The sequence below is a fragment of the Pogona vitticeps genome, chromosome 1 (assembly GCF_051106095.1).
Source record: "Pogona vitticeps strain Pit_001003342236 chromosome 1, PviZW2.1, whole genome shotgun sequence".
NCBI classification, from domain to species: Eukaryota; Metazoa; Chordata; class Lepidosauria; order Squamata; family Agamidae; genus Pogona; species Pogona vitticeps.
The window spans coordinates 238,702,247-238,728,598 of NC_135783.1; the positions used below are offsets into that span (position 1 = coordinate 238,702,247).

The 26,352-nt window shown below is 40.4% G+C and overlaps 1 protein-coding gene across 1 annotated transcript in view; it reads right to left on the reverse strand.

The window, feature by feature from the left end:
• Positions 1-26,352, reverse strand: part of MAP3K2 (mitogen-activated protein kinase kinase kinase 2) — a 49,002-nt gene that overhangs the window by 9,498 nt on the left and 13,152 nt on the right. The window contains exons 3-14 of the mRNA XM_020805273.3: positions 22,367-22,485; positions 21,725-21,765; positions 19,710-19,809; positions 15,975-16,088; positions 14,425-14,512; positions 10,766-10,896; positions 9,951-10,030; positions 9,752-9,819; positions 8,792-8,884; positions 7,176-7,382; positions 2,338-2,486; positions 858-989 (exon numbers count right to left, since the gene is read on the reverse strand). Of these exons, the coding sequence (XP_020660932.1) occupies positions 858-989; positions 2,338-2,486; positions 7,176-7,382; positions 8,792-8,884; positions 9,752-9,819; positions 9,951-10,030; positions 10,766-10,896; positions 14,425-14,512; positions 15,975-16,088; positions 19,710-19,809; positions 21,725-21,765; positions 22,367-22,485 (1,322 nt within the window). The remainder of the gene's footprint in view (positions 1-857; positions 990-2,337; positions 2,487-7,175; positions 7,383-8,791; positions 8,885-9,751; positions 9,820-9,950; positions 10,031-10,765; positions 10,897-14,424; positions 14,513-15,974; positions 16,089-19,709; positions 19,810-21,724; positions 21,766-22,366; positions 22,486-26,352) is intronic.

Below are 26,352 nucleotides of genomic sequence, written 5' to 3' on the forward strand. Positions count from 1 at the left end.
AGCCACAGAAAAACTGAACTGCTCCAATTCTGCTTGCCAGCATAGTCACATCCTAACTTGAATATTTCTGAGTGGTCAAGGAGCACTATTAAAATTACTAGTAATACTTAAGGAATAATAAAATTTTGAAATGTTTAATTTCAGCTCGTCAATAGGTTTAAGACAGAGAAGGCAACTCTGACAGGCCTGGGGACTAACTTTTCACCTCCAACGCTGGGGGGGGGGAATGCACCAGACCCAGAAATATCAGGAAATGTTTTTAAAATGATACAGCTTTCCAGAGATACACAGACATTCACTTCCAGTATTGATTTTGGAGTTGGGGGAGTCCCCCAAAAAGTTTTACATAAAAACCACTGCTCTTGAAGGTTTAAGATGCAGAGCAAGACATTTTTTATCAAAAAAGGGGGAAATTGTAAGAAGTTCTATGGAGACCTCAAGGAGACATTGGAAGGCCCACATGCAGCCCATAAGATTGCACTTCATCCTCCACTACTTAAAAATCTAGAGTTAATACATATCAAAATTTGTTTGTTGGTCCAATCTGTTTTCACAGAGATGAAAATGAGAAATACAGTATGGTTCTTTTAATTTCATATGAGAACAAAGTGAAAGAATGACATATGCATTGGGAATTGATGCATAAAGAGCAGGTGACAACAAATCCTGCTCCTCGTGGCTTCAGAACTGTTTAGACTTGAGATACTGCTTCACCTGAGAGGTTTTAACACAAACTTTGTGTCCAATGCAATATCTGTTCTGGACAGACAAGTGAATTTTTTCAGGTAGGTGAGAAAAATATTCAGACTTATAAGACACAGAGAGAATAACTGTCTACCTGTACATTTCTGACTTACCCCTGGCATGTATTCCATGAATATAGAAAGTGTCCTTTCGGGAGGGTCTCTCAAGCAGCCATAATACTGAACAATTCTCTCATGTAGCAGATTTTTCAGCAGCTGAATCTCACATTCAAGAGCATTTACCTCCTGAAAAGCAAGAGGACTGCATTAAAGAAGTGACCAGATACAGTCTGGGGGAAAAAAACAAAACAACAAACAAACAAACACCACACACCGCTTTCTGCGCAGCAACAACAAAAACAACAACATATATTTCAGTTACTGTAGCGTTCTCCATTTATTAGATCTATGGTGCATGTTATATTATTCATGAATATTCATGTTGCTGAGAGGCGGAGCCGAGAGAGATGCTATAAGAGGTGGAGTCAGAGAGTCAGGAAAGGCAGTTTAAGTCAGTTAGTGAAATGTAAGAGTCAGGCAGGAGAGAAAAGCCAGACAGAGTAATAGAGTGTGTAGTTTGGGAAATTTAGGTGTGATTAACTATTGAAGATATTCATGAATCAATCTGTGTCATCAATAAACCAAAGTTTTATTTTAAGGAACTTGAAGTGTGGACCTGAATCTTTCTGAAGTAATGGTGATTTAGAGATCACCTGGTGGCAGCAAGTGTACAAGAAGAGAGTGTTTGCCTTCGTGTGCTCTGAGGCTTGAAGGTCAAACAAAGGGGCACGAGGGTGGACGCCACAGTTATTTTGCATTTAAAATTGAAAATTCTTGAAGTCCACACAGTGTTCGCTATTTGCAATAAACGTTATTGTGAAAAGTCTGGTTTACACAACATAATTGTTAAAAATATAGGTTCATGGTAGGTATACTGATTAGGCAGCATACATACTTAAACATATGACTTTTGACAGGAAATACTGAAAGCTGCCTTATATTGAGTCAGGCCATTGATCTATTTAGCTTAGACTTTTCACATTTGAACGGTAGTGACCTCCAAAAGTTTCAGGCAGGATTCTTTTGTAGCTGTACGTGGTGATCCTGGGTGGCTTCAAAATCCAACTACTAACAAGGATTGACTCTGCTAGCTTCTAAAGCAGGTGTGTTCAGGATGGCACAATCTGATGTTCAAAATCTCCTCTCAAGGTCTCTAATATATGTGCATATCCATGTGCATGCACTCACATGCTGATGATTCCATAAAGCAGAGAGGAAATGTGAATTTAATTGTTTCATACTTTTCTCAACGAAGCTACGTTTATGACTAGGTTGTCCGGCGATAGACACCCTAGACTGCATGATTAAGGTGTCACAAATAAAATCAAAATAAAGGGAAGGTCCATGATTTGCTTAGCCGTTCCTACTTGCAACATGAATGACTGGGCAATATGGACAGACACAGTGCTCATAAAATAGCAGCTCATGGTTCCCCGGAACACTGCTTTACCATGACATGCTTACTAGACCGTAAGTTTTAGACTACCCAAAGATGGTAGCATGGCTCTGGAAAAAAAAATCCCAGTTCTCTTACCTTGCTGGTCTCTGGGCTGTCAGGATCAAACTGAACTTGTTTAACAGCTAGTTCTCGGCCTGTGTCTGCATCATAACAGAGATAAACTCTACCAAAGGCACCCTGGCCCAGCAGTTTACCAAGTCTCCAGTTAGTTGGAGCTCGTGGGGCTAGAAATAGAATGACAAAAGTTTAATATAGTTTCTCTCAGATAGATGATTCAAAAAACAAACCTTTCGAGATTAGTAGCAACGCTTGGGTTATAGAAAACATTTCAGGATTATGAAAAACAGTTTTAGGACTGGGGGGTTTGGGTTTAAAATATGGCACTATTGCCCTCTATAAAGCATAGGGGACATTTTGAGCAAAACAATTTGTTTCTTAAACAAATAATTTTGGTGGTGGATGATTACTCAGGAGTGCTACATTTGGAATCCTGGGGGCTGAAAATGGCCCTTGGACTCCATTATTGCTCACAACATCATAAAGAATTTATTCTTAATGTCCCATCTGCACATCTCTGAATTTTAAATTCTACCCTCTTTTTTTTGGAGCCAAGTACCCCCAAATATCTTAATATATCTGATTTTCCTCAAGAGAAGTCAATGGTTCTGTATGTTATTCATCATGAAAATCGATTCCAACTATGGTGACCTTAGTAGGGTTTTCAACATCTGTGAGATATTTAAGGAATAGTTTTACCATTGTCAACACCCAGTGAGTTTCCATGGCTAAGCAAATATTCAAACCCATGTCTCCTCAGTCCTATCTAACCACTACCCTAAGCTATTTTACCTGGGACTGGTCCCAGGATGTCTTCTGAACAGATAATAAAATCTATACAGTGGTGCCCCGCATAGCGAGGTTAATCCGTTCCGGATTAACCGTCGCTATGGGGAAACATCGCTATACGGAACGGAAAACGCCATAGAAACGCATTAAACTTAGTTTAATGTGTTCCTGTGGCTCTTAAACTCACCGTTCTGCGAAGTTTCTCCATAGCGCCACCATTTTTGCGCCCTCAGTAAGCGAGGGCAGGGCACGAAAATAGTGCCGGCGGCCATTTTCTGCACCCGGCGGCCATTTTGGAACCGCCGATCAGCTGTTCCCAAAATGGCCGCCGGGTGCAGAAATGATCGCAATGCGATGTTTAGCCTATCTAAACATTGCAATGCGATCGCATTAGCGACCGCAAAAAAACGGGTCGCTATGTGGATTCGTCGTTAAACGGTGTGCTCGTTAAGTGAGGCACCACTGTATATTGACTCTGGTTAGTGGGGCTGTTTGGGGCTCCACTTATAAGTGGCTGAAGATCTCCCCACATTAAAATATCTATTTGCACCAATGACAAAAAGAATAATACCTTTCAGAAGTTTGCTGAATGAAGTGGCAGGGTGGAGTTTTCTCCTTCTCTGAGACCCACCACTTACTCTTTCACCAAACACGTAATTACTTACTTCTTGTGCTGCCTTTCTGGTGCCATGGATTGCTAATATGCAACTAGCAGCAGAGGAACATTTTGCAACAAAGCAAATCAAAGTAACCAAACAGAAACAAGACAGTACAGATTTATCCTCCTTCATGGATTGCTGCCTTGTCGTGGCGAAGGGGCTTGAGTAACTCAGAGAAACTATGGGCTATGCCGTGCAGGGACACCCAAGACGGACAGGACATAGTGGAGAGTTCCGACTAAACACAATCCACCTGGAGTAGGAAATGGCAAGCCACTCCAGTATCTTTGCCAAGAACGCCCCATGATCAGAAACAAAAGGCTAAAAGATATGACGCTGGAAGATGGGCCCCTCAGGTCGGAAGGCGTCCAACATGCTACTGAGGAAGAGTGGAGGACAAGTACAAGTAGCTCCAGAGCTAATGAAGTGGTTGGGCCAAAGCCGAAAGGACGCTCAGCTGTGGACGTGCCTGGAAGTGAAAGGACAATCCAATGCTGCAAAGAAAAATACTGCATAGGAACCTGGAATGTAAGATCTATGAACGTTGGGAAGCTGGAGGTGGTCAAACAGGAGATGGCAAGAATAAACATCGACATCCTGGGCATCAGTGAACTAAAATGGACAGGAATGGGCGAATTCAGCTCAGATGATTATCATATCTACTATTGTGGGCAAGAATCCCGTAGAAGGAATGGAGTAGCCCTCATAGTCAACAAAAGAGTGGGAAAAGCTGTAATGGGATACAATCTCAAAAATGATAGAATGATGTCAATACGAATCCAAGGCAGACCATTCAACATCACAATAATCCAAGTTTATGCACCAACCAGCATTCCTGAGGAGACTGAAATTGAACAATTCTATGAAGATTTACAACACCTTCTAGAACTGACACCAAAGAAAGATGTTCTTCTCATTCTAGGGGACTGGAATGCTAAAGTAGGGAGCCAAGAGATAAAAGGAACAACATGGAAGTTTGGCCTTGGAGTTCAGAACGAAGCAGGACAAAGGCTAATAGAGTTTTGTCAAGAGAATAAGCTGGTCATCACAAACACTCTTTTCCAACAACACAAGAGGCGACTCTATACATGGAAATCACCAGATGGGCAATATCGAAATCAGATTGATTATATTCTCTGCAGCCAAAGATGGAGAAGCTCTATACAGTCAGCAAAAACAAGACCTGGAGCTGACTGCGGTTCTGATCATCAGCTTCTCATAGCAAAATTCAAGCTTAGACTGAAGAGATTAGGAAAAACCACTGGGCCACTCAGGTATAATCTAAACCAAATCCCTTATGAATACACAGTGGAAGTAAAGAACAGATTTAAGGAACTAGATTTGGTGGACAGAGTGCCTGAAGAACTTTGAATAGAGGCTTGTAACATTGTCCAGGAGGCAGCAACGAAAACCATCCCAAAGAAAAGGAAATGCAAGAAAGCAAAGTGGCTGTCCAACAAGGCCTTAGAAATAGCAGAGAGGAGAAGGGAAGCAAAATGCAAGGGAGATAGGGAAAGTTACAGAAACCTGAATTCAGACTTCCAAAGAATAGCAAGGAGAGACAAGAGGGCCTTCTTAAATGAACAATGCAAAGAAATAGAGGAAGATAACAGAAAAGGAAAGACCAGAGATCTGTTCAGGAAAATTGGACATATTAGAGGAACATTTTGCGCAAAGATGAACATGATAAAAGACAAAAATGGGAGGGAACTAACAGAAGCAGAAGACGTCAAGAAGAGGTGGCAAGAATACACAGAGGAATTATATCAGAAAGATTTGGATATTCCGGACAACCCAGACAATGTAGTTGCTGACCTTGAGCCAGACATTCTGGAGAGCGAAGTCAAGTGGGCCTTAGAAAGCCTGGCTAACAACAAGGCCAGTGGAGGTGATGGCATTCCAGTTGAACTATTTAAAATCTTGAAAGATGATGCTGTTAAGGTGCTACATTCAATATGCCAGCAAGTTTGGAAAACTCAACAGTGGCCAGAGGATTGGAAAAGATCAGTCTACATCCCAATCCCAAAGAAAGGCAGTGCCAAAGAATGCTCCAACTACCGTACAATTGCACTCATTTCGCACGCTAGCAAGGTTATGCTCAAAATCCTACAAGGTAGGCTTCAGCAGTATGTGGACCGAGAACTCCCAGAAGTACAAGCTGGATTCCGAAGAGGCAGAGGAACTCGAGACCAAATTGCTAACTTGCGCTGGATTATGGAGAAAGCCAGAGAGTTCCAGAAAAATATCTACTTCTGCTTCATTGACTATGCAAAAGCCTTTGACTGTGTGGACCACAGCAAACTATGGCAAGTTCTTAAAGAAATGGGAGTGCCTGACTACTTTATCTGTCTCCTGAGAAACCTATATGTGGGACAGGAAGCAACAGTTAGAACGGGATATGGAACAACTGAGTGGTTCAAAATTGGGAAAGGAGTACGGCAAGGCTGTATATTGTCCCCCAGCTTATTTAAGTTATATGCAGAATACATCATGCGGAAGGCTGGACTGGAAGAAACCGAAGCCGGAATTAAGATTGCCGGAAGAAATATCAACAACCTCCGATATGCAGATGATACCACTCTGATGGCAGAAAGTGAGGAGGAATTAAAGAACCTTGTAATGAGAGTGAAAGAGGAGAGTGCAAAAAACGGTCTGAAACTCAACATCAAAAAAACTAAGATCATGGCCACTGGTCCCATCACCTCCTGGGAAATTGAAGGGGAAGATATGGAGGCAGTGTCAAATTTTATCTTCCTGGGCTCCATGATCACTGCAGATGGAGACAGCAGCCCTGAAATTAAAAGGCGCCTTCTTCTTGGGAGGAAAGCGATGACAAATCTTGACAGCATCTTGAAAAGCAGAGACATCACCTTGCCAACAAAAGTCCGAATAGTCAAAGCTATGGTTTTTCCTGTCGTGATGTATGGAAGTGAGAGCTGGACCATAAAGAAAGCAGACCGCCGAAGAATTGATGCCTTTGAATTGTGGTGCTAGAGGAGGCTCTTGAGAATCCCCTGGACTGCAAGGAGAACAAACCTATCAGTTCTAAAGGAAATCAACCCTGAATGCTCACTTGAAGGACAGATCCTGAAGCTGAGGCTCCAGTACTTTGGCCATCTCATGAGAAGAAAAGAGTCCTTGGAAAAAACCTTGATGTTAGGAAGGTGTGACGGCAAGAGGAGAAGGGGACGACCGAGGGTGAGATGGCTGGACAGTGTCTGCGAAGCAACCAACATGAACCTGACACAACTCCGGGAGGCAGTGGAAGATAGGAGGGCCTGGCGTGCTCTGGTCCATGGGGTCACGAAGAGTCGGACACGACTAAACGACTAAACACACACACACACAGATTTATCATTTTGGATGAGCTGTGACAAAGTATTATGTATGTACATCTTTTTCCCTTACAGCGGCTGGGTGGGCTGATATCCATTACTGTCAACGTAGGATTGTCTATATCACTTCCTCTTCTCCGCAATCTTCCATCTTCATATTCTGGAGTGAAAATGCTGCTCCCACTGCTTGTGCTCAGTGAGTGGTCAGTTGGGCTGAAACTCACCGGAGACCGTAAGGTGTTCCCCTGGGTCCTTCTAGCCCTCGGAAAAGTTTTGCGACCTATAATACAATAACATAAAACATGATCCTTATTTTATTTACTTGTAGTATTTATATACAGTATTGATATAGTCAAATCACTAAATGGTTCCACTGAAAGCAAACAGTAATATCCAAACAATGGATAGGGTTGTATCCCAGAACCTAGTGACAATCACAGAGTATTAGCTGTAATTCCATAAATACAAAGGAGATGCATGTGCAATGACTGAGGGCTGTGGAGGTATCCTCCAGATGGTGCTGTATCTAGCATGCTCTCCTAGAACACTATTTCTGCATTTAGCTGATAACATTTTAGTTTTCATGATCTAATATAGTTCATACGTTAAATGGCAATGAGTAGATAATTCCCTCAATGAAATGTGTAAGAGTAACTCCTTGTCTAGAATTATCTATTTGTTCTTCAACCTTACAAACTGGTCTTGCTAAAACTGTCAGGATCTGCTTTAGATCTGATAACAAGACAATGTATGGAACAACAATTCTGGATCCAGATGCAACGATTAGGGCTTGGAAGGCTACATATCATTATATATATGTTTTAGAAATATAGAACACTGCTTCATCTTTATTGAAAACAGAAGAATTTCAACTGAGATGGAAATAAATTCATGTTAGTAAATTGGCCAATGCAGCTGAAAATTGCTCCTTGATATTTTAATAATAAAATCTTTAGTGAAAATGTCAGCAGACAACATTAGACAGCTTTCTGTATGAAAAAGACTAGTAGCATCTTAGAAGACTTGAAGAATCCAACATATACTTCAGAATAAATCTCACTACACTGAATCAATTTAGTGTTGCTTCACTGATCCAGCAGAGGCTTCTGTTAGCAGAACAGCAAGATGATTTTCTAGGACTGCTCCCCTGCCTCCTGTAGTTGTCCATGCTACCTCCTCCTTTTAGTTCCCTAATCTTCCAAATTAAGTGCACGAAGGACCCAGAAAAGGGGAGAGAGACACTGATAGCCACCTCCATCTTTATTACTGATGGAAAGCTGCACTGAATCACAAAGCTTTCCATCAGGAGACTGGCATCAACTGGATATAACCCACTGATTTAAAAGAAATTTTCTGTCAAGAAACCAGTATTCATCCTTCATGCTGTATTTCTTTTTTCTTTTTTCGAAACAGCAATTTCTGCTCGTAGGAGAACTATAAAAACTCTTAGAAAGCCACATTGTACCTAGATCATCATATATGGAAATGGTTGGCAGTGCATAACTAAACAATCTAAGCAGATCAATAAGAAACATCCAAACTACAAGTTATAACAAAGTACCAGGCAACAAAACAGACCATATTTCAAAATTAATGGAAAACATATACTGTATATCCTTGTTTGTTTGTAAACTACATGATTTTGAACAAAACATATTCAAAAGAACTGTTAAAGGGCTCATATCTCACCATCATTGTAGTCTTGATGATGGTAGGAAACATGATACCTGCGAGGGTAAGTTCCACCTTTGCCAAACTTCTCAAATATTGGAAGGTCATAATCTGAAAAATGGCAAATAATGTATCACAATTGTTTCCCATCCAGCTGTTGCATTTGTCTGAGGAAAACAGCTTACTGAGCTGGATAAAACTGCATAAAAAGCTAGCTGCAATTTTATGCACTGCCTCCAGTTTCAAATCTAGAAGGAGCACATATTTTACAATCCAGAAAGTTGGCAGTGTATTTACATCCTTCCTAATATAGGGACTTCGGTGTGAGAAGGCAAGCATCAATTCCACCTTTTATACAATACAAAAAATGGTTTATTTCAACACATGTCAAAAATGAGACCTCTTTTTACCAACTTGCATTCTTATAACTTTGCTACTAAGTAGTCACTAGCTAGCCCAAGTACACTGCATTATCACTTCATCTTCGAAGACATGACATGACGCATAAGTTTTATTTCAAACGAAACACATGCTGAATAAGCCATTACATTACATATGGAAGCCAGCAAGGACTTTTAAAATTAATGAGCACTTCTAAGAATTACTATCTGCAATTCTAAATGTATTCCCTTTTTTCCGCTTAAATTTGATACGGAATTAACAGTACCAGGTGCATGATTCTGATAATCTACAATTGATGATGATTTAGTCCACTGAAATATTTGGAATTATTAGTAAAACACTTCTTTTCTATCAGTTTGGCTTTTAAGAAAATATATATTTCAAATTTTTGTAGGTTCTTAGAAATATGTGAACCACAGATCTTTGCTTTGCAGTTCTGTCACTGTTACCACAGCCTTCAAATAAGTCAAAACAAATATGATTAGGTTAAACTTTATACACTTGCATCCCAAGACACATTAAACCTATAGCAGGAGACCAAGGAGAATGGAAACAGCAGTTATTTATTTTACCCACCAGAAAATTCTTGGTGGTTGTCTGGATAGCTCTGTGCTCTTGGCATCCGGGACTTGGGATAGTTGTCTCTGGAAGCACAAAACATTGGGCTATTATAGTCTTGTGTGAAAAGCCAGCCAGCTGAATACAATTAGATTCTGTAACTAGTAGTTTTAAGGAACTCAGCAGAAAAATATGCAGATTAAAAAGCGGTCCCTACCCATCTAAAGGGCTGTCAAGTGAAGGGCAGCTTCCTGAGCCAGAGTTTTCAGGACTACTCAGTGATAATGGATCTAGCATCTGGAACAAAAGTACAAAAGAGTGAATGAAATGCCTTCACATTGATAGCTATCCAAACTAAGCAACATAAATAGGCAACAGGCTAGGGAAAACCACGCAGGCCAAGAGCATCTGTACTCTAGCAAGAATCTCCATCTATTTAGAATGCAATCACTGTGTTATTAAATGGGACTGGGGACTGGGAAAACAATAATCCAACACTTAAGGAACATGATTGGCAACTGAAGCATTTCACAGTCCAGTTTACAATGTGGATGCTAGAGATGGATTTGCTTTCCCATGATTGCCTTGGAATAATTTACAAATTGTACCAAGAATTCTCACCCATCCGCCCACCTGTGGAAAATCTCAGCTTAATTCTCTAAAAGGCCAAAAAAATGATCACTGCCATTCCAGCCTTCACAGTATGTCTGTGACAGTTGCTTGGCAATCCAGCCCACCATGACTTAGTCTGTAAGTGGCAAAAGGAGTAGTCATAACAAGGGCATGCAGGAGGAGTATGGGAATTGTCCCCTTTTCCTTGTCGCATCACTCAATAACGCATCAGGTTACAAAGACCCAAGGATCACTAAAGCTGCAATTCTTTAGAGTGTAGTTGTGGTACAATGATATATCCCATGGCCTGCTGCTCTTTATGCCTTGATTTTCATTTACCCACCATGTCAAGGAGGTGGAGAAGGAACATGATGGAAGATCTTACTGTAGGTTGAAAAACTTTCAAAGACATATAAGTACCTGATCCATGCTTTCTGGAATGAACTCGCCTTCACTGTTGATACTAGTGAATGACCCATTCCTTGCCACCTGGTGCAGCTCATCTGGAATGTATCCAGGAGGAGGAGAGCTTCTGTCACGAGTATAATAACCTGTTGATTTTTAAACGCACACGAGCCATAGATCATGTTAATCCTTTAGTTACTAGTAGTCATCTATCTGTATTCTTGAAGGCTTTTACAGCTGGGATCCGATGATTGTTGTAGGTTTTTCAGGCTGTTTGGCCATGTTCTGGAAGTTTTTCTTCCTAACATTTCACCAGTCTCTGTGGCCGGCATCTTCAGAGGACAGAAATTAGAACTCTGTCTGTGTTCTGGTGTAGTGTTGAGTAACTGTAGTTGTGGGTTCAGCTTTTTGTCCTTTTCATGAGTTTGAGTGATTATGGTGATCAGCGTGTTTTTTGTTATGGGTGTATTGTTGTGATAAGGAGGGAGATGATCTTTCACTGTGATTGATGGGTGTAGTTAGCTATTTGTGTTCAGTGATCACTGGTCCTTGTAGTTGGGTAACGTTCGTTGACCTTTTGGCAGGCTGTATTTTTCAATGCTGGGAGCCAAGCTTTATTGATTTTTAGACTTTCTCTTTTCTTGTTGAAGTTGTGGTGGTGCTTGTGGATTTCAATGACTTCCATATGTAGTCTAACATATTGATTGCTGGTGCTGTCCAGTACTTCTGTATTTTGAAATAAAATTTCATGTCCAGCTTGTTTCAGGGCATGTTCAGCTACTGCTGATTTTTTTGGTTGTTTTAGTCTGCAGTGTCTCTCATGTTCTTTGTTTGTGATGTGGATGCTGTGTTTTGTGTCCCAATATATACCTGGCCACAACTGCAAGGTATCTGGTATACTCCTGCAATGTTGAGGGGGGCCCCTTCTGTCCTTTGCTGATCGTAACATTTGTTTTATTTTTGTGGTAGGCATGAATACTATTTGTAGGTTGTTTTTTCAAAAGTTTCCTCATGTGGTCCGTGACCCTTTTGAGGTATGGCAGAAATAGTTTATTTGTGGGTGGCTTTTTTCTGCTTCAGTTCAGTGTTGTTTTCTCAGTTTGATGGCTCTTGTGATTTCATTCTTGGAATAGCCATTTGCCTGTAGGGCCCAATTCAGATGGCTGAGTTCGGTGCTGAGAAATTGGGCTTCACAATTCTGATTCACACGGTCTACCAGTGTTTTGGTAATGCCTCTTTTTTGTCGTGGGTGGAGATTGGAGTTTTTGTGTAGGTACTGATCTATGTGGGCAGGTTTTCTGTAGATCTTGTGTCCCAATAGGAGGTCAGGTTTGCGTATGACCATGACATCTAAGAAAGGGAGTTGGCCCTCTATTTCTTTTTCCATGGTGAATTGTATATTTGGGTGGATGTTATTGAGATGGTTTAGAAAACCCTGATCGCCATAATCACTTAATATCCTGAAAAGAACAAAAACCTGATCCAATCCCACACACTACACCAGAACACAGAGAGAGTTCTAATTCCTGTCCTCTGAAGATGTCGGCCACAGAGACTGGCGAAATGTTAGGAAGAAAAACCTCCAGAGCACGGTCAACCAGTCATCTATCTGCTTGATTTGAAAATCGAAGTATGTTGACATTTCTTTCTATTTCCATAGATTGCCTATATAGCACAAATAATTTAGCAAGACATTGCAGATGGAAAACATAAAAATAAAAAATTTCACCATCCATCTCTAGATGTCAACATAGCTGTCTCATGCTCTACAAAGTCTCAAGAGCCTCTATTCTTTCTCCTGACTGCATTACAACGTACAGAGGTGCCTCACTTAGCGACGTTAATCCGTTCCGTAAAAAACGTCACTAAGTGATTTAATCGTTAAGCGATTTTTAAAGCCCATAGAAATGCATTAAAATGCATTTAATGCATTCCTATGGGCTTCAAAACTAACCTTAAACAAAGATCCTCCGTAGGGGTGGCCATTTTCGGTGCCTCTTAAGGGAGGCAAAACAGCGGGTGGCCATTTTGAAACCGCCCGTCAGCTGTTCAAGAAAAGTTCCCGGACCCTTTTTAAACTTTAAACTTGTTGAGGGAGCTATTTCTTCTTCTCTCTCTTTTTCTCTCCTGCCTGCCTGAGCCCACCACTGCTTTCCTCCATGGAGTGTGTGTTTGCGCGCGCGTGCGTGTGCGTTCCCCTTCTCCTTTCCCTCGCCCCAACAGAGCCCAAGGCCAGACGGCCGGGATTGGCCGCCAAGGGCTCTGAGCACCGCCCGCTTGAGCCTGGCTTGGGAGAAAGCAAGGAGGAAGGGTAGGGAAAAAAGAGGGAAGGTAGGGGAGGTGAGGACAGCGGGGCTGCACTCCCTGCGCTGTCTAGTCTGGAGTGGGAGCCTGGCAGCGGCGGAGCAGCCACCACCGGAGCCTGCTGGTCTGAGGAGGAGTCAGCCCCGGAGTCCTCTCTGCTCCGTGGGTGCACGTTCCCCTCCCCCTCGCCCCAACGGAGCCCAAGGCCGGACAGTGTTTGCACGTGCGCGCGCGCACATTCCCCTTCTCCTTCCCCTCGCCCCAACGGAGCCCAAGGCCAGACGGCCAGGATTGGCTGCCAAGGGCCCTGAGCTCCGCCGCTTGAAAGAGAGCGAGAGAGCGAGAAGGAAGGGAAGGGAAAAAAAGAGGGAAGGTAGGGGAGGCGAGGACAGCGGGGCTGCGCTCCCTGCGCTGCCTAGTCTGGAGTGGGAGCCTGGCAGCGGCAGAGCAGGCGCCACCGGAGCCTGATGGTCTGAGGAGGAGTCAGCCCCGGAGCCCTCTCTGCTCCTTGGGCACAAGGCAAGGCAGGCGGGGGGGGCTCGCAAGAGGCACCCCTCGCGAGGAGGGGGGAGGACAGACTCCGGGCTAGAAAGCAAAAGGCGGAAGCCGGCGGAGGAGAGAGCGGCCGGTGGTGGTGGTGGGGACTCCCAGTGGGGGGTGGGCTTCCACAGGATCTCTTGGCCGGGATGAGAGGCTCCCCCTTAGCTCCCCGCTGCTCTGCTCTCCTCTGGGTGGATCCTCCCACCTCCTCCCGGACGTGCAAGGGCCGCTTTGCCATGATCGCAAAGCGATTTATCCCCATAGAGGCCATCGCTAACCGATCGCTCTGGCGATGGCCAAAACCCCCTCGTTAAGCGATTTCATCGTTAAACGGAGCGATCGGTAAGCGAGGCACCACTGTATCTTTCTAAGTCTCTATTTAACAGTACAATGTTTCCAAGTTTAAAATTTAATAACAGTACTTTGCACTTTGCAAATACATGAAAGAAAACACTTTCCCACTATTATGCTGCATCACTTAAGCACTACAAAAATAATTTTTAAAAAAGGAGAGAAGGAAAAAGTGGGGCTGAAACATGGCACTCTGTATCCCCTCTCTTTGTCTGTATTAATGCCCACTCACAAGCAAACGGAAGCAGGCTGTTTCCGAATCAGCTGACAGCTATTGCAAAAGAAAAGATAGAAAATGGCAGCTGAGAAGGAGAGGGGAACATTGTGAGCAAATGAACTAAAACCTTCTGATCATATGCCTTATCAGAAGGCATATGATACAGCAAGCCTCTCAGGAGACATTTTTTAAAAATAACTGACTACAGCAAATCTCTGCACCCCTCAGTCACTTCAAAATATGAATTAAGAAGCTTTATTACCTATTACAGAAAGTCTGTTTTTTCTTTCTGTCACTCGGAAAACTGTATTATCCAAATCTTCCAGTGATGGTAGAGGCTCCAAGTTACTCTGGAAGTGAAAGCACAAAGTTGTTTATTTATTCCTAAAAAATAAGAAAGTCTTCATGCTTATGAACAGAAGCAAGTGTTTTGCATAAACATGATTTTTCCATGCTGTTTCCCATTAGCCCAACTGAAATGTCTAAAAAGGAGACCAAAGTCAACATGTGAGTGAAGGAGCACTCTAGCCATGCACCACCCTGAATTCTAAAAAGTGGGGGTACTGAAGAGGAGAACCACTTCTACATGTGGAAAGTCAGAACTCTGACACCCCATGCATTGAACTGATGATCTTCTTCAAAACTGTCACAAAATCACAATGGAGAGGTGGAACTTGCCAGGTACTTCTCTCTTAGATGCAGTCAGAAAGTATATGGTTGCTGTTTTATGGTTGCAGCTGAGGCAGCTGTGGACTGAGTGTAATAAGCCAGTTCTTAAAAAAAAAAAAGAAGAAGCAGCAGCAGCAGCACAGGCCTTTTGCGTGCACACACACACACCCATCTTTCTTTGAAACATGTTTCTGTGTGGCCAGGGGAGACGACGACACATCAGACTGTAAGTATGTGTACACCAGAGCAGTTCAAGCTCGGTAAAAATATTCCAGGGCTATCAACAAAGCATGCTATTCCTCTGGCTTGTCAGAAAATATTTTTAAACTTCTCAACATGCAGTGGTAGCAATCAGCAGCACAGAAGGACATTGCTGATAGCACAATTTTTCCTTTGAAACCATGGATCAAGAACTTTTTTTTTTGGCCAGGGGGTCAGGCTCCAATTTGGAAAAGCTTGTTCAGAACATGGCATCTGAACAAGGTTGCAGGCATAGGGTATCATCAAACATAAGTCTTAACAATTAGGACATTTTCCCACCAAACAAGAAAGCTTAAGAATTCCACTGAGTTTAACTCAGGGATATGTTTCAGTGCAACTGTGTCTCACCCTGAAAAGATTATCTCAATTGTATGCCAATTACTTTTCCTAGTTTACAAAGTATAGCTCAGTCTACAAAAGGTATAAGTTTAAATGCCTTTAAATACTTCTGATCTCTGATATTAACATTGATGCTAATAGCAGTAGCAGCCTGCCAAACGGATGGGGAACTGATGTGACTAGGAGGTCCCCCATGCTTGCTTTAAACTGTCTTGGGCCATTATGGTAGAATACACACTAAGAATAAAATCAGCACTCTGTAGGAACAGCTATGTCAGATAACCTACTGCTGGCACAGCAATTCAAACTCTATGCATATTTTACCAGACACTTGATTTCCTGGGGAAGGGGGAGAAGATGAGTCAGCAGTTTTCATCAATTCCCCCACCTGTCATGTATCATTTTTTTTCTCATGCTGTCCAGAAGATCCCCCAAACATCTAACTTTTCAGGGAACACAAGAGGCTAAAGTCACCCCCTTCACTTATCACAAATAGCATTGTGCTGAATACAACTTGCATATTATAGATACATATGTTCATACTTGTGTGTTTCCATGGGCAACAAGCAGTATCTTGAGACTCTTCATATGAACGCTTCGATCAAGAAGCTCTACAGCTTTGTCCAAGTCATCCTGGGTAGTTAATGGGATCACCAACTACACAAGGAAAAGGCAGATCAAGATCAAGGTCAGAATGCAATTCATGCCTAAATGGTGTGAACATTCAAAGCAGAAGAGCTTCATCAGTCCAAAGAACTAAGCTGGCTAGGACAAGGGTGCTTTAGTTACTATTGCCTGGAAGAACTTGGATGGCTGCACAGGACAAAGACGGGAGAAAGAGAATAGGTAAATGATATCAGCATGACAGTATAGTGGCCAAGGAAGAGCGGTAGCTCATATAGCAATTTGCAAGAATTCCCCTGGGCATAACACATTCCACCCTGTTCCTCCTTCAAACATCAAGTGATCAGCCAGTTATTTCAACCAATGTCTTCATACATATCCAAATGAAGTGGCCATATTAGATTGTCTTAGCATGTTACCAAAATTTGAAAGAAACCCATAGACTGTATCTGCACAACACAGTTTTAGCGATTTCAAGTGTCATTATTCCATCCTACAAAATCCTGAGATTTGCTATTTGCTGAGGTAATTAGAATTCTCTGCTAATGAACGCTAATACATTCCTCTGAACTACAGTACAGTAGGACCGTGTTATCTGTGGGGATCCAAGCCCCCTCCTACAGATGCTGGGAAGCAAAGATAGAGAAGACCTGTATACAGCATAGTATCTGGTTCCCTCTAGTGGTCAATTTTGGGGAGTTACTGTATTTAATATTTTCAGGCAGCAGATCAGTGAAACTGTTAGAGCTGTATAATTTACATATTAGCCGGCTTGAGTCCCCTTACCAGGAGAAAGGTGGCATACAAATAAATATTAGAGCTTATGTATCCAATCAGATTCTCTGGTGTTAGCCAATGGATTTTAAGAGGGCTAACTGACAGATAGACAGCCAAAAAAAAAGGCAACAGTTTTTATTCAGTTAGTTGTCTGTTGGAGATGTTTGTTAGAAGTAGGTGTAATCTGTTAGGTGTCTGCTTGTTTGTTACTATGTCTGTTTAAGAAACATATAATATGAAACGATAATGAATCTGTCAAGTACAAGTCTGCAACCTAATGTTTAAAGAATTGTTAGTTTATTCTACATATGTGTTTTACAGTAAGCATTCTTAAAGTGTCTACTATGACAAACTGAATATTATTTCAAATGCTGGCACACACAAAGAATACCATTAAAGATCAGTGTGTTTTTTTACACTATGCTTGAACTGTTGTGTCCAGATTATCATATATTTTAATAAAAGCTTCGGCATATTCCAAAAGAGTCCTTGCTCAGGTGCAGAGGAACTCCATATGTGTGAATCACAGAGACAACAAACAAGAACTGCAATTAGTACAGAATGCAATAGACAGACTGCTCACTGGGACTGAACAGTCTAATCATGTAATCATGTAATTCTTGCTCTGGCCAGCTGTACTGGCTGCACTAACTTTCCAGGCCCAATTCCAGCAACTGCCTTCCATTTATGAAGCCTTATATGGTTCTGGAGACTAATATGTGATGGAACACCTTTTATGCCATGGACTTGCCCATATCATGACATTCTCATTTAAGGCCTTCCTCAGAGACAGGCTCAGAGGGTGGTGACAAGGGAGACGACATTTTCAGCTACAGTTCCCTGCCAATAAAATGGTCCTCCCAGGTAGACCAGGCTGGCTCAAACATCACCACACTATCTGTGCAAGGTTACAACATTTATCTGTAAGACACACCTGACCTTTTTTTGAAGAGATGGCAAAAAAACAAAAAACAAAAAACACTTAATAATAACAAGAATAATACACACCCACAGTATGGCAAACATGTCTATCCCAAAGTTCAGATCTGTTCCCCAGCATGCTCAGGACCTACAGTCTAACCAAATGTCAAAACCAGGAATTGACCCATGGGGAGAAATGTTTACTTGACATGAATTCCTCACACGTGAATAGATCATTCAACTCCACTCTTGCCATATAATTTTCTTTGGCAAGGAGTTCAGACATTCCAGGTAAGCAGCAGAGTACCAAAAGTTAAATATTTTTTAACATTCCACCTCACATATTAATATACTTTTAAAATTCTTTTCTGGCTTCACGTGATACTGGCCTAGAAATGGGAAAGATCAAGAACTTTCAACATGATACACATCTGTCAATCATCTAGGTTAAAAATAGTTTAGTATTTGTCCCGTTTTCCACAAGCTGAACACCAGACTTCAAATCTGTGAACTGCAGTTAGAAGAGGCTCTCAGACATCTGAACTGAAACTGCTATTATCTCCCATGAAGGAGGTGTTCAGACATTCTAGGTAAGTAGCACAGTATCAAATGTTAATATGGGGAGACAAATGGTCATTAGGAAGCCTAGGTAGGCAAATATTAATAAGAAAAGACAATCACTTACTAGGAATATATAGGATTAACCTGTTCAGAATTGTTAAAAGATAGACAACATGTCTTGGGGTCTGGTCTGTCTAGCATGGGAAGAAATTACAAGTGGGGGCTTATAATATTTTTAAAAACCTCTGCAGCAATGATCTACTGCATCACCATTAAGTTTATCGATCAGAAACAGAGTGTTTAATTAAATAACAATCTGCTTAATTACCAGGAAGCATAAATAAATAAATAAATAAATAAATAAATAAATAAATAAATAAATGAATGAATGAATGAATGAATGAATGAATGAATGAATGAATGAATGAATGAATGAATGAATAAATAACCGCTGAGGTCATTTTTCAACACCTTGTTATAAAGGTTCTCTCTCCCAAAGTCAGTTGTGTGCCCTCAAAGGACTTCTGAGTATCACAGTAGCAAAATTCAATGACAAATTCTCATGCCAAATTTCAGGAGCAAGCAAGAAAAGATTACTTGAAACAAGCAAAATGCTTGCTTTAAACAGAGTTTTCTGTTCATCCACTAATATTTGGCAGCATAAAATGCTCCCAAATTGTACTGTGTTTCCCCAAAAATAAGACAGGGTCTTGTATTAATTTCTGCTCCAAAAATGCATTAGGGCTTATTTTCAGGGGATGTTTTATTTTTTTCATATACAACCATCTACATGTATTCAAATACAGTTGTGTCATCTTCTTCTGGTTACTGCACAATGGTGGACAGCAGGGTTTCACTGAACGAGGACTTATTTTGGGGGTAGGGTTTATATTACGAGTATCCTGAAAAATCATACTAGGGCTTATTTTCAGGTTAGGTCTTATTTTCGGGGAAACGGTAATACAGGGAGCCATGCAAGAAGGAAGTAGCACCTTTGCCCCTTGAAAGTGCTAACATAACCAGATAGAGAAAGTGTCCTGTGACATGCAAAAATTAGGATGTCTGTGCCCTTTTGGAACAAGAACTATAAAGAGGCCTTGTTCTAGACCTACAAATACTGGCTCTCTTTAGAGAAACAAGCCACAGTTTGGGGCCTAGTTGTCATGGGAAACAATCAATTTCTAGTTAGCTTAGCAACAGTAGTAGCTTGCAGGAGGAGACAAGCGGGAATGCTGTTTGCCATTTTGAATGTAAAGAGCCACAGTGAATGTAGCACAAGGTAGACTGCAGCTTGTTAGAATTATAAAAAGTATATCCAAAAGTATTGGTTCGTTTCAGATTTATAAGCCGCCTTTTATAACAAACCTCCAAGTTTTGTTATAGCTCTTATATTACCTCATTATTGCTATAATGCAAATTCATAGGCTGTCCAAAGGCAACTTTAGCTTTTGATGCAAGATCTTCTAGCTTGACGGGTCTAGGGAACTGTAGAATCCTGTAACAGATAGTGTGAGTGTGAAGAGGGAAATTCTCTGACATTAAAACAAGTAGCTATCTACTATAGTAGTGACAATTAAACCTCTGGCTGGTTAATCTAAAAAAATACACCTAGAAAAAAAGACAAACTGTCATAAAATTTTGTACTTTCTTTCAACAACTAACCTATATGGATTTTTTCCAATGGCTATATGAACAAAAGTTAATTTACACAGTATTTCATACAAAATGGATTAATGGACGAATCTGCTATAAATATAAGATTCTGTCAGGCTTATAAAGGTTTTCAGAGTTAGAAAACCATGTTCTGAAGGATCTATTTAAGATTTTTAGTAGTCTTCAGCTATGCAATTTAATGTCTCAAAAATATCTCCTAATTTATGCTTTAAGATCAACTCAACCAAGTTTTTAATAGCAAATTTAACTTTTATACCAAGGCCATTATACTGTACCTTGGTATTCTATGTTAAAATACTCAGATATGCTATTGAAATCATTTGAGATGAAGAACAAAATACTGGCTTTTGCAAATTCGTTCACCAGAAAAATAAAATAAATCCTTTGCACAAGAAGAACAGAAGAAGGAATTAGTTTGATACCGGCCATCTCTGAATACTAGCTGATTACCACAAACAGGTTTATGAAGGCTAAAACACCACCTGTCCCGTAATCTTCTTTGAGATTATTTGGGGAGTGGTTAGATGACATGATATCACTTACTTGAATTTACATTCATAGTTAGAGATGAGGAAATTTTAAATTTAAAAAGTTATTGTATATTCTCATTTTGTTGCAGAAACACAAAGCAGAATAGAAACACTGAGTTCTTCTTCCACACATTTTCATCCATTTCACCGTATTTCTTCTGTTTCTGCTTTCTAAACATCAGTATTACTTTGGCATTTCTACTTCTCCCTTTCAAGCTAAATCAATACAGTGGTACCTTGACTTGCTATCGCCCCCACTTGTGAACGATTTGAGTTACGAACGGCTCTGTTCACAAAAAGTTGCTTCAACCTGCGAACGGAGCATCGATTCGCGAACCAAAAAAAAAGAAAAGAAAAAACTTTCCTGCCCTTTTTTTGACCTAAGTTCACCTTAGGTCAAAAGAAGAAAAACTAAAAAAATTCACCCCCTAGTGGTAGAGTATGGATTAACCAGCTTTGCATTCGTTCCTATGGGAACGAATGCCTCTACCTACGAACAGTGCCTCAACATATGAACAGAAAACAGCAGATACGGATTAAATGGTTTTCAATACATTCCAATTGGAAAGTTTGACTCGACTTGTGAACTTTTCGACCTGTGAACTAATTCCAATACGGATTAAGTTCGCAAGTCAAGGTACCACTGTACTTTAGAAAGCCATGAAATAAAGTACAGTGGTGCCTCGCTTAACGATTACCTCGTTAAATGATGAAACCGCTTTATGATGAAGTTTTTGCGATCGCTATTGCGATCGCAAAACGATGTTCCTATGGGGAAAAACAGCTTAATGATGATCGGTTCCGTGCTTCGGGAACCGATTTTTCGCTAGACGATGATTTTAAAACAGCTGATTGGCGGCTCTAAAATGGCCTCCCACTGTGCAGAATGGCTCCCTGCTGTGCTTTAGGACAGATTCCTCGCTTTACAGGCACCGGAAAATAGCTGCCCTACGGAGTATCTCACAAAATGAGCAGGTATTTCAACCATTGGAATGCATTGAACCAGTTTTCAATACATTTCAATGGGCTTTTTAATTTCGCTTGACGAGGATTTTGCTTAACAGCAATTTCAGCGGAACGAATTATCCTCATCAAGCGAGGCACCACTGTAGAAAGATTCTAGAGACTTCAATTTAAAAAAACTAGTTTTAACTGAAGTCATGACTGAGCAAAAATGATATGTTAAAATCATTTATTGCTTTTTACCTTTTTTCTCCTCGATGTTCAAATTTCACTCGTATGTCATTCTGTAAGAGAAGTTTAAGATTATTATGCTCTCATCAAAAACACAAAACTGAGAACAAAGATGGGTGCAGTGGAGTTTCCAAGTATTTGTGACTATAGCCAAAATTCTCCTGGGTAGTATCCACGTGGCATGTGGACAATATGAATAACATCATAAGATAAGTACCGACTGCTGCTGATTAAAGGCTTTTTTGTGATTTGGGGGCACATGAGACTGTATTGCATTGTGAGAGATCCATGCACACCCAAAGGCAGGAAAGGAAGCCTTTAATCAGTGGCAATCTGCTGATGATTCTATCATTCCCATTGCACAGGTGGAACTGTACAAGACAATTTCAGCCAGTATCACAGAATTTTAACCAATGTTTCCACATGTTTGAAAGAAAATTCAGTTTCAACGGAAAACACTCCAAGTAGGAAATGGAAATTTTAAAAATGCCTTACTCCAATACACAGCAGACATCTGTTTACAATCTCCTCTGCAACACTATAACCCTTTCACTTCCCTCCTAATTTCAAAAGAACATACTCTACAGGGTGGAACATTCCTCTCATGTGCATACAGATTCTTCTTTGTTTTAGACAAGTACACTACAAGATTACCTGTTTTTTTGGAGAAGATGACTTTGCTTTTCCTGTTTCTTGTAGAGGCAACGAAGGACGACTTGCTTTATGAAGAACTGCCAAATCTTGCATGATTGAATTCAAAGCCTGCTGCTCATCTGTTTTGAAGGAAAGAAAGCTATAACCATTAGCTGTAAGAAATCCTTTGAAAACAAGTGATTCAATCACTTGATTATCAGAAGTATCAAGTAATCATATTAAAGAATAGTCTCATCAAAATGGTAAGAATCAAAAGATCATTCATTTGTTACTTTTTAATAACACGTGCAATATGGATCTAAAGATAATCTACTTATCATTAACAACTTGGGATTCTGGCACTTCTATGGTAGCAAGTTTCAAAACTTCATAAATGTTTGCTAAAGACAAGCTATGTTTCACATAAAGTATTGCATTCTACAGTATAGCTATCCAGCAAGAAGCTGCTGGACAACTTTGATGATTCTGGAAATAAAACATGGTGACTTACAGATATTCAGATGTTCTTAATATTATAGGCTAAATATCTAGAGCAGGCTCACTAAGTTATTGGTAATTAAGTCCCACTAATCTCAATAGGTTGATGATAAGCAGGTTCAATGTGGAAGTTGATGTACAACTCTCATTTACACCACCTACTATGGTTAAAGATCTTAGTGTAAAATTGTAGTTAACATTCTTCTTTGTTTAGAAAAACATGTTCAGGATTACCTGCTGGAGTTTAATTCTATCTGGAGGGCCAAAGGGTCTTACCTCCAATGTAAAACATAAATTCAAAGATATTGAATTGCAGTGAAGTGTAAGTTTGGGAAACAAACAATACGATCAGCAAATAAAGTTACACAACATTATATAAATAGACACTCCCATCCACAAAACATAAGATCGCTAGCTCATATTGTACAGCTTAATTTATATATCAATTACTATAACAACAGTAATAATTGTGAAAGTGCTGTTTCATTCTGTTTAACTCTATTCAAATAAAAAATGATTGGCTGAACAATCTCTTTTTAATAATTATCACAGAAATTACTGTGCTAGTGTGAGGTATTAATAATAACAAAGAATCCAATGAAACCTTTAAAAATAACAAATAAATTATGGTGCAAGTTTTCATGGATTCCATGAAAATTTTTCCCCATCTGTATATGTTCACTCCTGCCATTTATAACCACTATGTACCTAGCTTTGTCTTACCTCTGCTCCTCAAGAACATTTTCCTATATTTTTCCATTTTTAATCAGCCTAAATATTACCCACTGCATTTCTACATTTCTTTCTAACATGGCTTCTAGTATTACTGAAATAAGTAAGCTGACAGGAAAAAATGTAGAGTTTCTTTCCTATTACAGTAGTAGACAACGTTGTACGTTTAACAAGCTTTGGAAGAAGCCAAGATAGCTATTAAATATGCTAAATACAATACATATAGGCTTAAATCCAGTTGCTTAGCATAGTAAATTGTATTAGATTAGGTCTACTGTATCAGTGGGGATTTGATGTATCAACCCATCAACAGGTTGCTTTGATTCAAATGGGCCCCCACTAGCAGCTGCAACATACTATGCTAAAGGAAGTCATTTTAAGCACGGTAGTAAGGGAGGAGGGATCAAAGTGCACCCTTTCTACTGTACTTTCTTTGCAAAATGTGGAGAGGGAAAGCCGTTTTTTGCAAAGAAAGTGGAGGGGGGAAGCACGTTCCTTGCAAGAAAGTGGAGGGGAAAACAGGAATTGATTTTCCCCCTCCACTTTCTTGCAAGGAAAGTGCTTTCCCCCTCTACTTTCTTTGCAAAACGGTGCTTTCCCCCTTGCAAAAAATGGAGAGGGAAAGCAGCTTTTTGCAAAGGAAGTGGAGGGGGAAAGCACTTTCTTCACAGGAAAGAGATTCCTGCTTTTCCCCTCCACTTTCCTCACATGAAACCTTTTCCCCTCCACTTTCTTTGCAAAAACTCGAGGGGAAAAGCAGGAATCAGTCCCATGCTGGAGAATATGGAGTTTCCCTGATACAATTAGCCAAATGACAAAGCAGGAAAAAAAACCCATAAATATATCTTCAAGCAATTGTAACTCAACTCTGTCTGAACTTTTTATATTACTTCTTTAACTGTCAAACTTTAATTATCTGAATAATTATTCAGGTTTACTTAGGTTCAGTCATTTCTGGCAGTTTTCTGTCTTTATATCAGTGTTTTCTCTTCTCCCTAGTCTGCATCAGATACAGTCATTTTTAAAATGCATCTTTTCATTCTAGCTTTTCAGTGCCTCTTACTCTCTCAACCCTGATCTGATTGATAGTCGAAACTGCTTTCCAGCTGCATAACATGGCCACCTGATCAGGTTTTTAACTTTCAAGAGGCTATCAACCATACACAATTTGACCATTCCTGAACTTATTTTACCCACGCAACTTACAAACTGTGCTTTTTCTTAACTATCTTTAAGCACTGCAATCTGTTTACTCGTATCACACACTAACCCCCACCCCCTACTTGAAGACAAGGCCTATCAGCCTTTACTCCAATCAAGCACTGAAACTGTCCTAGCAATATTACATTCAGAATGAAAAGGCAAGCATCCTTAACTTCACCATGACCTACATGGGACAGTTTGAATCTGGGAGCTCCACCATCAAATCTCCTTCCAACACATACCTCACTTGGCTACTTTCAGCCACCTCCTTCTAACTGCTGGCTGCAAAGGAGATACACACAGCGGGTCTATAGGACAGTATACAATAAGTATCAAAGCAAATGAGACTGCTTTGACAAGTACATGTAAGTTTTTTGAAGTTCCATATTCAATTTCAGGAACAAAGCCATGGAGAAATGGACATCTGTTCAACAGAAGACTGTTTCATTGCTTGTACTTTACTCATATTACTCAAGCTCTAATACAGTGGTGCCTCGCTTAACGGGCGCTCCGTTTAGCGACGAAACCGCATAGCGATTAAGTTTTTGCGATCACAAAAGCGATCACATTGTGATGTTTTAAATGTGTTTTTTTTTCACTTTGCAATGATCGGTTCCATTTCGCTTACCGATCATTGCAAAATAATGATTTTTTAACAGCTGATCGGCGGTTCCAAAATGGGTAAAAAAAATATGGCTGCCCGCTGTGTGTAGGGACGGATTCCTCGCTTAAGAGGGAGTGAAAATGGCCGCCGTATGGAGGATCTTTGCTTTAATGTGAGTTTTAAGCCCATAGGAACGTATTAAACAGGTTTTAATGCGTTTCTATGAGCTTTTAAAAATCGCATAGTGCTGCATGGATTAACGTCGCTAATTGAGGCACCACTGTACAAATTGTAACTGTTGGTTAGCAGACATAAAGTTTAACACAACATGAGACTGGGAAGGCAAGCTTCTTCATTCACCACCGAAAAAGAGAGCATGAGTGTACCTACGCATCACGCTACTGCATGTTTTGGCAATACAAATGAATTTCACTTATTCAATCAAATGTATAAATGTCACTGATGTGGCAAGTGGCTATCGACAACATATACAGACATCATAGTGCAGTTTATGAAATTGCAAATGATCTTTAGTTTACTGTCAATTACACCTGTCTGATTACCTAGTATTTTATGGAGATTAACTGGAAGATTCAGAACAACCACTGCATCAGAAAAATAGCCTAGTCTGCTATAATGCCTTTATGCAGCACCTTGATCTCCAGGAACCAACAAGTGATGCTTTTTCACAGATTACCAAACATCAGAACAAAGTTAAAACTGTATCTACAGAGGTTGGTAGAAACATTAATAGAGAGTGCCCTACATAGCCCATTCCTCTTTGGCTATTTGAACCAAAAAGATTTTGGTGACAAGAGGGCTTTGCCAGCACAGTGCTTTATGTATTGGAGTAGCAGAGTTGTTGTGACTGTAATGAGTCAATCTTTAACTGAAATTATACAGTTCTTTATTTCTAGCACATATTTACAACTTCCCTCATAACTAACCATTTCAGAATAAACACATGTTG